At 52.8% G+C, this 15616-nt stretch overlaps 1 protein-coding gene across 3 annotated transcripts in view; it reads left to right on the forward strand.

Annotated features, from left to right (window-relative positions):
- The first annotated feature begins 413 nt into the window (after positions 1-413).
- EPN2 (epsin 2) overlaps positions 414-15616 on the forward strand; it is a 77028-nt gene continuing 61825 nt past the window's right edge. For 2 of the 3 annotated variants that reach the window (XM_081027378.1, XM_081027379.1), the window contains exon 1: positions 414-540. Coding sequence is in view for 1 of the 3 variants with exons in the window: in XM_081027380.1 (XP_080883506.1) it covers positions 432-540 (109 nt within the window). In the remaining 2 variants the exon portion in view is untranslated. The remainder of the gene's footprint in view (positions 541-15616) is intronic. The other variant, XM_081027380.1, reaches the window with a different exon arrangement.

The raw sequence follows: 15616 nt of genomic DNA on the forward strand, positions 1-15616 counted from the left end.
GCGGGCCCGGGCTGGTGGGGCGAGCCCGGACTGGTGGGGGCGGGGCCAGGGCTGGGCTACGGGGCGGGGTCCTGGCTGGTGGGGGCGGGCCCGGGCTGGTGGGGCGAGCCCGGACTGGTGGGGGCGGGCCAGGGCCGGTGGGGGCGGGCCCGGGCTGGTGGGGCGGGGCCCGGGCTGGTGGGGGCGGGCCCGGGCTGGTGGGGCGAGCCCGGACTGGTGGGGGCGGGCCAGGGCCGGTGGGGGCGGGCCCGGGCTGGTGGGGGCGGGCCCGGGCTGGTGGGGCGAGCCCGGACTGGTGGGGGCGGGCCAGGGCCGGTGGGGGCGGGCCCGGACTGGTGGGGCGGGGCCCGGGCTGGTGGGGCGGGGCCCGGGCTGGTGGGGCGGGGCCGGCGGGCGCGCGCACGCAGCCGGCGCGCCCCCTCCCGGCCGCCATGTTGGCTGGTGTGTGGGTGTCAAACGGAGCTAGACGCGTTGGCGGCTCGGTCCCCAGCGCTCCCGGCCGCCGCAGCCACGCACCTGGGCCGGCCCGGAGGAGCGGAGGTGAGCCGGGGCCCGGGGGCTCGGGGCGCAGACGGGCCGGGGCGCGGCCCTTCCGCCCGCCGGGGGCGGCCGCCCCCAGAACACAGGCTCCCCCGCGGCAGCCCGCGCCGCGTGCGCCCCCTGCCCAGTCGGAGCCTGCACCGGGCGGGGGCCCGCTGTGCGCCCGGCGCCGCCGTCGGGCCGCGGCGTGGCCCCGCCGCCTGTGGGCCCGTTCCCGCGGCCGCCCCGCGCCCCGCGCCCGCGCGCTCCGGGAGTGGCCGGGACCCGCCCGTCCTGCGGCGGCGGCGGCGGCGGGGCCCCCCCCTCGGAGCGGGTTCTCCCTGCCCCCACGGCGCCGCGGGGACGGGGCGGCGGGGCCCGCGCCGGCCTTTTGTTCCGCGTGGGCGGCGCGGGCCCCGCGCGGCGAGTGGGTGGGCGCGTGGGGGCGTGGCGCGTGGGCGCGTGGGGGCGTGGGCCGGCCCCTCCCCGAGACCCTGCCTCCCCCGCCCCGCGGGGCGGCTCCCCGGGGGCCCAGCGCGTCGGGAGAGGCTGGCCCTTCCTGGAGGGGTCGGTGCCGACAGGTTTCGTTTTGGTGTTTTCTGCGACCTGGACTCGGCCAAGTGGCTCTTCGGGAGGGGCAGCTTTCCCCTCCCCAGACACCCCAGCAGGGGCCGGTGAAAGCCCGTTCCTGCCCCCGGAGGTCGCTCCCCGGGGACAGCACCTGAGGTCTGTGCTTGGAGAGAAGATGGGGCTTGACCATCAGAGGGGGCAAACTGAGGCTCAGAGACGTAGTGGTTTGCTCAAGGTCACACAGCAACACGCGTCAGCGCCAGAACTGGAAGCTGGGGCTCCCGGGCCCTCTCCAGGACGGTGTAGAAGTTTTGTTTTTAGAGAGATGTTCAGGATTATCCCCCTCCGCTCTCAGTTTTAGCATTCGTTCACTCAATGGGCAGGAACAGATGAGAAGTGTGGGTTCTTTATTTCCACTTCCAGAAAACGCTCTGTTAAAGAAGGGATTGGAATAGGGGTTAAAATGATTTTAAAAGGTGCATTTTAGTTATCCATGCCCTCCTCTCCCCTTCCCACCCCCCAGTTACGTAAGATAATGAAGATTTGGCAGAAAACGCGTGCATCTTACAGCTCTGGATAGATACTGGATGACAGACAGGTGCTGACAAAAGTCATGTGCTGAATCCTGCACAGCAGTGACTGCGTTTGCACTGATGATTAAGTTTTCATCTGTACTTAAATGTGCATCAGAGGGCACCACATTTTTTTCTGAACAGTACTTGTTGCAGCGATTGTGTTGGAGAAACCACCAAAATCTTCTCATCTTTTATTTATCTGTATTTTTGTGTTTACATTTTAAAAGCTTATTTGTCTCTTTAGTTTTAATGTTGGGTTAGTCATCCTTACCAGTGTCACCGGGCTATTCTTTTGTTAGCATTGAATGAGATACTGGATATTAAAGACTTTGGTTAAGTGCAAATGACTGTAAATCATGATTCGACACTGCATCCCACAAGTAGCTGGACCAGGAGCAAGTTTGGATAGTCCTGTGGCATGTATTGAGCGCTTCTGGTTTACACAGGCTTTTTGCCTCCCTGAACCTTGAATCTGGCAGGTGGGGAGCTCTGTGGAGAACTGTCTCCTAACAATGTATGTTGTGCCAAGCACGTGTGTGAGGTGTGAAGAAATGTAAAACTTTCAAGTGGTGATACCCAGCGTGGTGTATGCAGTCTTGAAAAATGACCCATCCTTTGTAGAAATTCTCTGTAGAAATAGTAGCCTCTTTATGTATTCCGTAATAAGGTATGGATTTCCCGAGAGTTGGGATTCTGATGAGTCCTGCAAAAGTAGTTGAAAACTTTTGGGAGTTCTGATTTAATACACTTGGCTTTTCCTGAATTTAAACGGTAGATGGCTGCGGCTTCTTTTAAGATTTCATTAGGAGGAGTGGCACCTTTCAGTTCTTTGTGGACTAAAGTGCTAAGAGATTCTCATGCATGGGATTGTCATCGTCATATGAGTGCTCTTGGAAAGTGCATTGAAGTTCTCAAAGCTTTTTGGCAATCGTGCTCACTGTTCCCCAGAGCCTTCCTGTCTGCATGGAGGTTGTCATTTTATGGCATGAGTGCCAGATGACCGTGGGCCTTGGAAAAATCGGAGGGCTTGGATTTGGGGAATTTGAGGTTGGGGAGGATATGAGGAAATATCTAGGCCTACTCCCTGTTTTCTGCTGGACTTTCAAGTCATGTCTTCAGTTTAAACAAACTTGTGTCAAGCTTTTGTCGGCCAACTCCACCAGTGTCTGGGCCCCTCTAACTCTGCTCGCTAAGCCTCACCACCCCAGGCTTTTGGAGCATGTATCACGTTGTCTATGTATCTGGGGCTCTTGTGACACTGACAGCTATACCTACTTTTTGACCATACCTACTTTTCCATCAGGCAGGTAAGTTTTTGATGTCTTGAACTGCAAAGCTGTTTCAGCAGCCCCCCTTTTTTAACATAAAATTCTATTTTGTCTTCACATTGATGCGTAACATAGGGATGACCATCCGTCCGTGAGTGGGAACCCGAGGTCCAGGGAGGTTACGTGGCCTTTGAGGGACTGGCACAGCCAGGAGTTAAATGCAGCTGTGCGATTCCCAACCCCGTGTTCCCCCACTTCACCAGCTCCTTGTAGGAAGCCCCACAGTGTAATAGGGACTCATTTAAATTACAGGGTAAATTCGTGATCTGAAAATCACCACCACGTTTGTTTAGAAGGCTGGGAATTGTGAATGAGGACATTTCTGTCTTTCTCCTAAATCTTAGAATCTGTGAAAGCACTTACTGTAGAATTCAGTAGACTGCTTGAACTGACAGACGCTAGCTAGACTTAGGGTTTGCTTTAACCAAAAGACTGGCCTCTTTTGAAGCAGATCTTCAACATTGTTAAAATGCTCCCTGGACACCCTTGGCTTCTTTCTGGTGACTCATTCTCAGCATTCCCAGGGACGGAGCCCGCTTTGCGCCTGGGCACAGAAACGCCTCCCTGTTGGTCCTGGTCTAGCCAGGGTCCAGGCTGCACTGGCTAGCCCTCTGGAGACAACAGGTCATTTAATCCTTCTGTTCGGAGCTGGGTGCACACACGACTGTTCTCTTCGTGGCGGCCTGGCTGCTAAGCGATCAGGGAAAGGCGGTCTCATCCTGAGGGGTGGCTGGTCAGCTCGGGCGGATGCCTGATGCGGATTTAAAAGCATCCATAATTAATCACTTCTGAGTGCAGGCTTCATCCTTCTCACTCCCTCCTCTCAGAAGGTAGCATCTTGTGTATCCTCATGGCGCAGTAGCTGAGAGCAACAAATGGTGCAGACAATTTGGCTGCAAAACCGCGACCAATAGCTTTGGAATCTGATGTGGGTACATATTGGCCTCCTGGCTGGGGCCTTGGGCATTTACTGACTGAGCTTTGGTTTCCTCGCCTCTAAAGTGGGGCTAATAGCCGTCTGACAGCGAAGCAGTGGTGTTTGTCAGACTCCAGTGCACTTGAGAGTCACCCAGAGAGTGTGTTAGACACAGGACGGCTCCACCGCAGAGTTCCTGGGTCAGTGTGTCTGGGGGAGGCCTGACGGGCCAGTTCCCAGGGGCTGCTGCTGCTACTGGCTGGTGCCCAGCCCTGCGAGCCCTGGCTCGGGGCACTGGATGAGAAGGTGGGTAAGGGCCACGTGGGCTGCTGTGGAGGGGAAACGCCTTTTCTGCCTCTGACATGCTTCTGAGGGTCGCTCAGAAGATGGTGGCATGACACTGGCCACGGAACTGGGTTCTCAAAGAGATGTTTTCAGTTTGTTCTTCACGTGCTTCTGATTTGGACAGTGGTCACAGGCCCTGTCACCATGTGGGTCGGTCTGTGTTTTCCTCAATGAAAGGGAAAGAAAATGCCAGAGCCTTGGGAGGAGGCCATAAATCTAAGATCCTGTTTGAGAAGCCAGTTCATTCCCACACATCAGGCAAGATGTTCACTGTCAAAGCCTTTCAGAAATGCAGCTGGGAAAGGGCAGGGGGAGAGGGGTTGGTCTCTGAGCAGATGCCCCCAGGGTCAGGAGGGTGGCCACGGGCGTTCCTGGAAGTCACTCCTCCCCCTCCCACCATTCAGGTTGATTTAATATTCTTCAGTGTTTAGAGTTTGGGAAAACTTTTTTTTCCTGCAGCGGTGATTACCAGCTTGTTCGTCGAGACCGAACACGTGGGTGTGGGGATGTGAGCCCTGACAGTTTTTGTCTCCTGTGTATCAGGTCCTGTGCTACTCCTTGGTGCACAGTATTTAATTGCCATCATGCTTCTGCAAGGCCTGTCACCATTTCTCTTTCTGCGTATGCAAAAACTAAGGCGCAGAGGGGTTCAGCAGCCTGTCCCAGGCGCCAGTCAGTGAGTGCCCCAGCTGGTATTCGCCGCTCCCTCAGCAGATTCAAAACCACATTATTTCCACTACCTCACTCTAGCCTTTCCAGGTGCTCCCATTGCCTCACTGTACCCCCGCAACAACTCTGGGAGGTCGGCATTTCACAGATGAGGCTCAGAGAGGCCAAACGTGTTCACATGCACCCACCCTGAGTTCAGTCACACGCCTGGGATTTGGGAACCTCATGAAAGTGTTTCTATGACAACACCTCACCTCCCTGTCCAGGGCCACAGGAGTAAATTCCAGGACCTCCAACTGCCAGGAGGGAGGAGTACAACAGGGACCTGGGCCCCCCACCCCCTCGGTTGGCTGGGAGGAAGTCTGTGTGGGCTCCTAAGGGTTTCCGTGTTTGTAAAGCTCTGTTAAAATAACTGCCTAAATTGCTCTTTGAGGAAAGGGGCCATTTTTTTTTTTTTGCTCTGTAACCCTGAAGCTCTGCACATTTGTTCTACAAACATGACATGTGGGAATTAAGGATCACAGATCGTCGGGTCATGCTGTTCTTATAACGTGATCGAATTCATACAGAACTGGATAGTCTTCAACAGTTACATGTAAATAAAAATACAAAGCACCTCTTTCCTCAGGAGGCAATTAACACGTGACTTCCAGCAGATGGGTCATTTTGCTGGTCTTACAGGGTAGGAGGAGGCTGGGGTGTGAGCACTTTCCCAAGGCTTGAGAATTGCCTGCAGCTCCCCAGCCCAGGGATGGTAACCAGCTATGTGTCAGAACCTGCCCTCTGCTCCTTGGAGGCCTGGAGGTTTGGACGCGAATGTGCTGTTTCGTAAACTGTTTAAGACTCTGAGGTGAATAAATCATGAGAGCTAAGGTCTGCCCCCTTCTCTGCCCTTCCCCCCACCCCAAATAATCACGGCAATAAATAAATACTGACAGCCTAGAAAGTCACATTTTCACTTGAAAGCAAGTCCTCCCTGAGTGCCCGTTTTTGATACCCAGAACCGTCCTAGGGTATATAATGACTATCCTTTGGGTCCAAAAAGTTGGGAAACATGATCAGAAATAATTTTTACACCACTTTGTGAGAGCCAGTCCGGTTGATGTAGAATTATGAGCATCAAATCAAAGACAATTTCACGATAGTGGAGCAGAATATTTGGGATCAGTGTCAGCCTGGAAAATATGCAACACGTGAACTGTAGAGTCAAAACGATGGGTCTAAGTAAAATGCCATGTTTCTTGCCACCAAGAACTTAGTCTAATTGAGAAGACACAGGTAACACTTTTGAGACAATTAGGAATTGGCGGTTTGTTGATCTGTGATTCTTTGTCAGGAGATCAAGATGGAGAAAAGTCTAGAAGAGTGAGGGAAGGTGTCAGGGAGAAGATAGGATTTGAGCTGGACCTCGAAGGACAGGGAGTAGTTTCAGGAGCGGAAGGCAGATGGGAAGGCATTTCAGATGGAGGGAACAGCAAGAGACAAGCTGGGGGTGGCCTGGGCCAGCGCCTGTGAGCCTGTGGGTCCTGCAGGGTGCAGGCTCCAGGAGCAGGGAGGACCGACGTGGCCAGACACCCCGGCTCTGAGGACGCAGAGCCCTGGCAGCAGGCTTGGGGAGGGGCCCCCTGGCAGGGGCCTTGCAGAGCGGCATGATTTCTGTGGGTGAGGCCTGGCCGGACTGGCTTCATGAGACTGGGTAGGTCACAGTTCCAGAGGCAGCGCACGGGTGTGTGTGAGAGTGAAGGGGGTCCCGCAGTGCTGGCGGGAGGTGTGGACGGGACGCCCTGTGAGCTGCACTTCTTGTCCTGGCTGCACCTGCAGACCACACGGGCCCACCGCCCGCCGGGAAAGCTTTTGAAAATGCCTGTGATGGGCCCCACCCCGGACCGTGGAGGAGGGGCCGGTAGTACTTTCAGAAGTGCTCCCGATGATTCTAATGGTTGTGTGGGCTGAGAAGCTGAACTGTGTGCTCAGGGGAGCCTCTGGGAGTGCAGGATTAGAAGGTGGGGGAGAACTGCAGCCAGAGAGAGCAAGAAGCCTTTACAGTAATGAGGTACGGGTGCTGCGGAGGGGGGGTGGCAGGTGAGCGGGACTCAGACGACCACCTGGGCAAAGAGTGGGGCAAGAGGACAGATGTGACCCGTTTGGTAATCCTCCTTCAGCCGATTTGTAGCCAGGTCTACAGGGCAGGCCCAGCACGCTCTCATCTGTTCATTCAAGCCTGCAGCCAGGGTCCTGCCTGTGCTCCCAGCTGTAAGGACTGCCCCAGACGCTGCTTGGAAATGTAAAACTACATTTTCCTTAAAGTAATTATGTTACAGGTAGTTGGAATTTAGAGGTCCTGATCTAGGTAGATTCATTTTATTAGCTAAAGAGTAACGTTTTACTTGGTACATTGAATGCGTATTCCATACCATAATTTATAGTAGTTACAGAAGAACATTTTTTATAGGCCAGTTCATTCAGCCTTTATTTAATGTTTATTGAGCACATGTGTATTATATTCTATAGGTTGAGAACACACAGTGATAAGGTGTAAATTCCTGCCCTCAAGTGGTTTGTGGTGTGCAGACTGGCTGCTGCCGTAGGGACAAGTAATGTCAGTCCCTGGAGAGAGGGGTTCAGGAGGTGGTGTCAGGCAGGGTGGGCCTGGGGGTCGGAGAAGGCTCAGAGGGAGTGCTCAGGAAAGTAGAGGCCTGAAGGAGAAGTGGGAGTTCTCGGCGACAGAGACACCGAGGGCTGCGGGCGAGGGAACAGCGCTGTGTCCAGAGGGCCAAGCGTCTGGCTCGGGCTGGATACACGGCAGAGGCCCAGCTGCAGGCTGCCAGGCAGGGAGCGCGGGGAGATTGAGCTGGGTTATGGTTTTCACGCAGTCTTTAGTGGGGAGTGGGCGGGGCCGTGGGTCCCCCACGCTGCCTCTAATCAGAGCAGCTCTGCTCTAGTCTGAACATGGGGAACTAAAAGGAGCTCATTTGAAAAGTGTCCTTTGCTGTTTAAAAAAACCAAAGTGATGTCATTGCAGTGGGCGGCAGGAGACTGCACCGGGGGCCGCTGGGAAGGAGTCAAGGCCACCACGGACCTGAAAAGCCCTCCCTTCGTTCTGTTGGCATGAGAAGGGGGAGTTGAGAAGGATTCGGTTCCCTCCTTTACTCCCAGCTGGTTTCTCAGGTCCCCGGGTAAAGTGTAGGCAGCGAGCTGAGGCTGTGGTGAACAGGCCCTGGGGAATAGAACTCCTTACAGCAAGCAGTGCTGTTTGCCAGAAATCCCTGGAGAATGTTATGACCAGGTCGTAAAGGTACGGGGCCCAGTAGTTAACTTGGACTGTGTAGCAGAGAGTGATTGTGTGCTGGGTACCCAGGAGACGCCCCCGCCCTCAGCTCTCCTCAGTGTGGGCTGCACAAAAGTGGCCCATGCCCGATCCAATCTACACATGCCTTTTGTGGGGCTGTACTCTGCGTCTTTTTAAAAATTAAATTTGGTTGCTATATTGGAGTCCTATGGCTGCTATAACAAATGACCACACACACAGTGGCTTAAAACAGCGCAGTTGTATGGGTTAGGAGTTCAACATGGGTCTTAGCCGGCTAGAACCATGGCGTCCTGGGCTGCGTTCCTCTGGGGGCTCTCGGGGAGATCTGTTTCCTTGCCTTTTCCACCTTCTAGATACGCCCACATCCCTTAATCCCTGGCCCCTTCTGTCTTCGAAGCCTGCAATAGCCAGTCCTGCTCTTCTCACGTGTCACTCCGACACTGACTTTTCTGCCTCCCACTTCCACGTTTAAGGACCTTTGTGATTAAGGACCTTTGTGATTACCTGAGCCCACGGGATAATCCAAGATCCTCTCGCTCTTTTAAGGTCAGCTGATTAGGAACTTCAATTCCATCGGCTGCCTGAATTCCCCTTTGCCGTGTAACCAGGATTACGATGTGGACCTCTTTGGGAGGCCATTATTCTGTCGACCACAGTTGCCAACATGAAAATCAGGAGCTCTTACATAGCACTCCAGACTTGCAGCTCCATTGACAAATCGGAACTCTTGGCGACTGGGGGCCTGCACTGTTGCCTGGCAACACTGGGTCAGCGCCAGTGATGGTGCAGGCTCTGGATGGGGTTCCGCCACCAGTTCTCCAGAGCCCCACCCCTCCCAGGGCGCCCGCTCAGTTACCCTAGTTGCTGGGCCCTGCTCCAGGGACCCAGGGCCTTATGCAGAGACCGCATGGCAGTGTCCAGCGTTCAGGGCGGGGAGCTTGCTGGCCTCCCTGTTCAGTGCCCTCCTCCTTGCTCCCGTACCCCCGCCCTGTGCCGCACCCGCCTCTCCTGGCACTCACCTGTCCTGCCCCTCCAGGCCCCCCCTCCTTGACCCGGACTCTACATTCCAGAGCATCTCTGATGCTATTTTGCGTGGTATTGTTTGTACGTAACTCCTCGTCTCCTGTCCCCTCCTTTTCTGGCACCCAACACTAGTACATTCTGGTGTCTTCCATTTTATGTCTTGCATTGGCATTTGTGAAAAAAGCAAGTCTTTATGATGTACCCTTAGAGCAGTATCCATCACGAATCAGGCTCACACGACATTTGGTCGGAGGTGTGTGTGCCACGTACTTTCCTAGACAAGACAACGGGGAGAGAGCTGGAGATACCTGCCTTGCCTCCCTCACACCCCGCCAAATCTAATTCTAGAACAGGGAGGAGAAGCAACAGGCAATTGCAATATCAATCTCCTACTGCGTTTAGGCAGGGTCTGGCAGCGTCCTGCTTCCTTGGACCCTGGCCTGGCGGTGAGCTCTGCTTGTGGTGGTCGGGGATTCTGGGGGTCTGTTAAGGCATTTTGGTGAAAGGTTCCCTCGTCTGCAGGCATTGCCTGGAGCCCAGCTGATCGCTGATTTGGGGGCAGGCTTCTCAGGCTCAGGTAGCAGATGGGTTTGCAGTGTGAAGGGTTAGGCCAGACGCCTCCATGTGCCACTGGCTGGTGGTCCGAACTGGGGCCGCGTTATTTTCTGAGGATGGTCCTGCGCTGTGGGGCTCGGGTGGAGGGCAGCAGGGCGAGTCCCCGGAATTTGACAGTTAAAGGGTGTCCAGGTCTTTAGCCAGCGTGTTAAAGATCTGTAGAGTTTCTTTTCCAAGAAACTTGCTTGAAAACAAAGCAAAACTTTTCATTATGGAGGATTTCAAACATATAAAAACAAAATGTTCAGTGAACCCCAGCATTCAGCTCCAATAATTGCAATCTTGGTTCGTGCCTCCCCACAGTGGATTATTTCAAAGCAAATCCCAGGCTTCACTTCAGTGATTAGTGCCTTGGTGTGTATCTAACAGGTATGGACTCTTGGGAGCCTTCTCTGTCGGTGAAGAGTGACCACCAGCCATCCTGATTCTGATTTTCATATGCTCTGGGCTGGAAGTTGACTTTTTTCAGTTGTGGAATACTCATCTGTGTACAAAATCGTGATTTAGGTTGAATTTTGTTAGCATTTATATCAGGGCAAAACAAGGAAAGTTTTGCTATTTTAATTTTTTCATTGTAAAATTAATACATAGAATTGACCATTTTAAAGTGTAAAATTTAGTGGCGTTAAGTACGCTTACAATGTTGTGCAACCCTCACCACTGTCTGGTTCCAGAGATTTTCATCACCCCTCAAGGAAACCTATACTGATTTAGCCGTCACTGCACCCCTCATTCCCTGGCACCCACGGATCTGCTTTCATCCCTGTGGATTTGCTGATGCTGGACGTTTCATGTAAGGAAATCACACAGTATGTGGCCCTTTGTGTCGGCCTCTTTCACTTAGCAGAGTGTTTTCCAGGTTCATCCACGTGGTTGAACCTGGAAGCAGGTGTCATTATTTCACTCTTTTTATGGCTGAATGATATTCCACTGTGTGTCTAGACCGCACCTGGTTTATCCATCCCAGTGGCGGGTGGCCACTCGCGCTGTTTCCACCTTTGACTGTTGTGAGGACCTGCTGCTTTATTTTCACTCACGCAGGGCTTGCTTTCACATGGGATGCGGTGCACGGGTCAGAAAGAAAATGTCATGTACGGGGGGCGCAAGAGGCCGACTTACGCTTTGTTTCTGCTTTCCCTTGTGAATTTGTTTTTATTGGGACACGGGTGCGGTGGGGAAATGTCGCTGTGGGCGGTTATGCCCACAGGCCACTGTGCTTTCTGCTCTTCCTGGGACAGCTTTCGGAGCTTTTGCTTTTTCTTGGAGCTGCTGCTCTTGCTTCCGGCAGCCTTTTCAGGTCCACTGCTGGGTGGCCTCTCCTTGGAAGAGAGTTTCCTCTTGGGGACACTCCTGTTTCCTGCCTCTTTAGGGTCACTAAGTGGTTCCTCTTTCAGGAGAGATTTCTTCCTCTTGATTTCATTGATTTCAACACACGCAGTTAAAAAGAACTTACTACTGCAGTGTAATGTGTGTCACAGGAAGGCACATGGTAGGTACATAATGTCAGCACATAAGGGGCTCGTAGGCGTCTTCTGGTTGTTTTTTGTCGTCAGTGGCTGTGAGGCCGGCTGCATCCGGGGACGAACCCTGCCCTTCTTAGACCTGAGAGGCCACAGCCACGGGTCTGAGGGTGGCAGTGGCCCTCCTGCATGCTGGCGTCCAGGGAAATGCTCGGCAGTCTCTGGGGCCTCGTCCTATCCCGGGACGTGGGGACAGATTCGGTGTTACTAGTGTTTTCATGCCAGCGGTGACAGAAGAGCTGGTTTTGCTGGACACCAAGTCAGTGCCATTCTTTACACAGTGAGTAAAAGTCTGTGCCTTTGTGTTTTGGTGACAGCGTGCTGGAGTGTAGGATGGCAGGTTAGATACATTGTTGTCAGGGTGGCAAACGAAGTGGATTTGGTAGCATGTTTTATGTGCAGACACTGATTTTCATCAGTTTCCTTCCCTCGGGGAGTTAGCGGGCAGCCCCACGTAGCCAGTGCTGACTGGTGGGTGCCCTTCTCGGGGGCGGCTGTGTGGGGTAAGTGGCCTTGTTCCACTTCTTAGATGCTTACGGTCACGGAGTTGGGGAGCCTTCTCTGCACTGCGTCATACACACCGTGTGTCCCCTTTTGGAGGGCGTGAGGGAGGAGTTCCTCTCAGGCCTGGGACACAAAGAATCCTCCTGTGACCCCGTTTTACTGCTGCCTTGCGACAGGGATCCTCTTTGCTCTGGTGACCAGGAAGCCCAGCTCAGAGCCAGCAGCTCGCCCCAGCTCCGTGTGGCCTGCACTTTGGCTTCTAACTTGGCTGTTTTCCCCCCCCTTCCATTTCCCTGTTGCCTGTGTTGCTTCATTTACCGGCTTTTCATCATGTTCTCTGGGTTCCTGTAAGCCAGTGATTCTCAACGTGTCTACTTTACTTTAGTCAGAATCCCCCGGGGAGATTCGTTTTCAGTGTCAGCGCTTGGTCCCCACCACCTTTATTTTGATTGTGCTGGGATGGGACCTGAGCCCGAGTAGTGTTTCCAAAGCTCCCCAGAGATTCGCACGTGTGGCTCAGGTGGAGAAGCGCTGCGTTAGGCTATTTTACATCTTTTTAGCCATAAAGCAGGGATAAAGAGATGAAAAAGAGGCAGTCTGGGAGTATAGCTGAGCTAAATGACAGTGGTCTGAGTTCAGAGAAGCAGATACAGAGGATGGTGTGGCCGCCAGTGGATTTCTCACCGGCGGCCGCAGTGGGGAGCTGCGGGGGCCTCCTCTTGGCCAGGACCGTGGAGGAGCCGGAGGAGCCCCTGGAGAGTTTGCTCTGAAATCGTGGGCCTGCCTCGTGGTAGTGCAGCCTCATAGCAAGGTCTTGTGGGCTATGTAGGACCCACATCCCATACTTGGGACCTGATTTGTGCTTAGTGCCATTTGCCACAAAATGCAGTTGCTAGAGAAGACCCAGTGTTACAAAAGAGAAAATTTCAAACGTGGTCTTTGCAACTAATCTGATACCTCCTGCACTTTAAAAAAACACTCTCCCTGCTCTAAAGAGAAACAGGAAATTATGAAAGAAAACACATTCTTTCTTGATTTAAAAGCATGTATTTTATTGGCAGAAGAAAATGGCAAATAGCACAAGAAATCACTATGTAACCTGATTGCAAGGTGTTGGGCAGATTTTAACATTTGAAGAAGGAGAAACGAATGTTTCTTTAAAGAAACCAAACCAAATCCATTATTCCCTCCCACCACCAAAAAAAAAAAAAAAATTCCCAAACCAGATTATTTTCACTTAGTTCTTTTGCCTTTGACAACAATCTTACCTTTTTTCTTCACCATCTGATTATCAGTAATTCCTAAAGACTTTGTAATGTTGGCACTACCAAACTAGACTGTGTATAATGTAGTATTTCCTGGCTGCTGTTCTTTGTTTTGTACTGTCTCATGGAGAATGCTTAGGATGCCTGTTTTAATGGTCATCAAAGAAAATTTAGAAAATTCATATAGGTAAGAAGGACCACACTAGAACCTGGCCTATTGTCTGTGATTGTAGTTGCTCTTAGTATTTTTGGTTGATTTTCTCTAAGTTGTTGGGTATTTGTTTAGTACCCATGGGTCTTCATGGCCGATGTGACTATCGTGGGATGGCTCAGAGCTTTCCTTTGCATGGCAGTGCTGGGAGGAGCCGGCCTTCCCACAAGACCGAGGGGGTGGGGCGGGGGGCGGCAGCGGTCCCGCTGTGTGCAGCATTCAGTGCCGGCCGGGTGGTGCAGACGCCTAGTGTGGACTGTCACATGGGCGTTTGTATTTATGTGCCACATTACACTACCAACTGGTGGGTGTTTAAGAAATCCTTTCAATAGAAATTTAAAGGCTATTATGAAGTGTTTTTTTCATCTGGAAGAAAAAATTGGTTTAAAACTTGAAAAGGGAAATAAATGTCTTCTTTAAAATAAAAAACTCATTCGTTAACACACTAGCTTCTGAATCAAGCTCGTAGAAATAGGAGATTTAAAAAACCTGCCCTTGTGGGGTTTATGAGAATATAATTTGGAATCTGTCAGCCTTATTCTCTCTTTTCAGTAGATGATGTGGAAATCTGGTTTTGCTGTTGTTTTTCTTAAATGTGAATGTGGTGCCTCGTTGACTTGGCGTCTTTGGAACATTGAGTCACTACAGAGGGAAATTTCAGATACGTGAATGGCACCCCTTTGAGGACAGAAGCCTTTCCTTTGCACTTACAGCTTTTGTCTTTCCTCTTTACACTTTGTTCCCTGATTTCCCAGAGGCCAGGTGCGCTGGACCAGCATGTGGGGATGGGGGGTCCGAGTGAGAGGCCAGGACGAGCCTGGAGTGAGAGGGATGAGAGCACTTTTACAGATGGGCTTGAGGTCGCGGCTCCCCGCAGCCTTCAGTGGCTGGACGACGAAGAGTCCAAGTTCTGTCACTGGCACCCAGGGCCCATTGCTGTTTGGCCTGTGGTCTTTTTTTCTGGCCTCTCCTCTCACTGCTTTCTCTCTTTACTTGCCAGACTGGCTTCGGGAACGCCTTTTGCCTGCTCTGCCCACCTCAGCAGTCCCCTTGCCCGTCCCGGGCCTGGCCTGTACCCTTTAGGCGTCCGTTAGAGGGTGGCATCCATCTGGGTTGCTCTGCCCCCGTAGGCTGTGCCACGGGAGCTGTGCAGCTGGGTTGTGTCTGACTGACATGCGTCCCCAGGGCTGCGCCACTGCCCCGCTGCTGCACAAGTGGCAGCTCAGAGCTTCTTGTTCTTCCCTTCCCTGCCCCTGATGATTGCAGACAGATCTGCTCAGGGCTGCACTGACGGGGCGGGGGGGTGCATAAATCCGCGGGCGGCGCAGGGGAGAGTGCCAGGAGAAGGACAGCTCAGACCCGCTGGATGGCAGGTTGCATAGGGGTGGAGACCGCGGGGGAAGCCACCGCAGGCCATTCGTCGCCTTCCAGGTGTGACGTCCGTGGCTGGAAGGGACAGACACAGGCTGTCCAGTGGTCTGTGCCTGCAGCTGTTGGTGGAGGGCGCTGACCCAGACTGACAGGAGGCAGGAAAGGGGGCCTGGGCGGGCAGTTACGCCTGTGCTGCCTGCTGCACGGGGATGAGACCTGTGTGCCAAGCCTCCTGTGTGGCTCTGCTCTATTTTCTTTTTAATGAGGATGGGACTTTCTTTTTAAGTAATGCTTTTTGAATAGGCAGTGCATCCACACAGTTCTCGAGTGAAAAGATACTCAGATATGCTTTGAGAAATCTTGCCCTTCACCTCTGATCTCCTCTGCCCCATCCTCTCTTCTGTCAAACAGATAACCCTTTTTAGTAGTTTGAATAGCCTTCCAGGGTTTCTTTATGTAAATAAAGCAAACAAAAATTTATATTTATTTCTTCCTTTAGTGAAATAAAAAACAGCCTACTGTGAAGCATTGCTTTTTTACTTATCAACATAGTCTAGAGATTTTGCATGTCAGTAGGTGGACAGTCACTGGCCTTCTCTCTCTGGCCTGTTGGTATTATGAAGTTCTTCCTTATTTTGCAGGAACAGAAGTTGTGCCTTTTGTTTTGTTTTAAATCCCATCCCCTATTCAAAGGCATTGGGGCATTGCTTCCATCATGCTTCCTAACACACCTGCAAGGAGTAGTCTGATCCCCGCACCCATTCCCACGTGTGCAGGAGGCTCCTGGGGTCCTGGCTGCGTCGAAGGGGAAGCACATTGGTAGTTCTGATAGATTTTGCCAGTTGCCGTCCACGGGGTGGTTCCTTTTGTACTCG

This window comes from Rhinolophus hipposideros (assembly GCF_964194185.1).
Source record: "Rhinolophus hipposideros genome assembly, chromosome: 20".
Taxonomy (NCBI): domain Eukaryota; kingdom Metazoa; phylum Chordata; class Mammalia; order Chiroptera; family Rhinolophidae; genus Rhinolophus; species Rhinolophus hipposideros.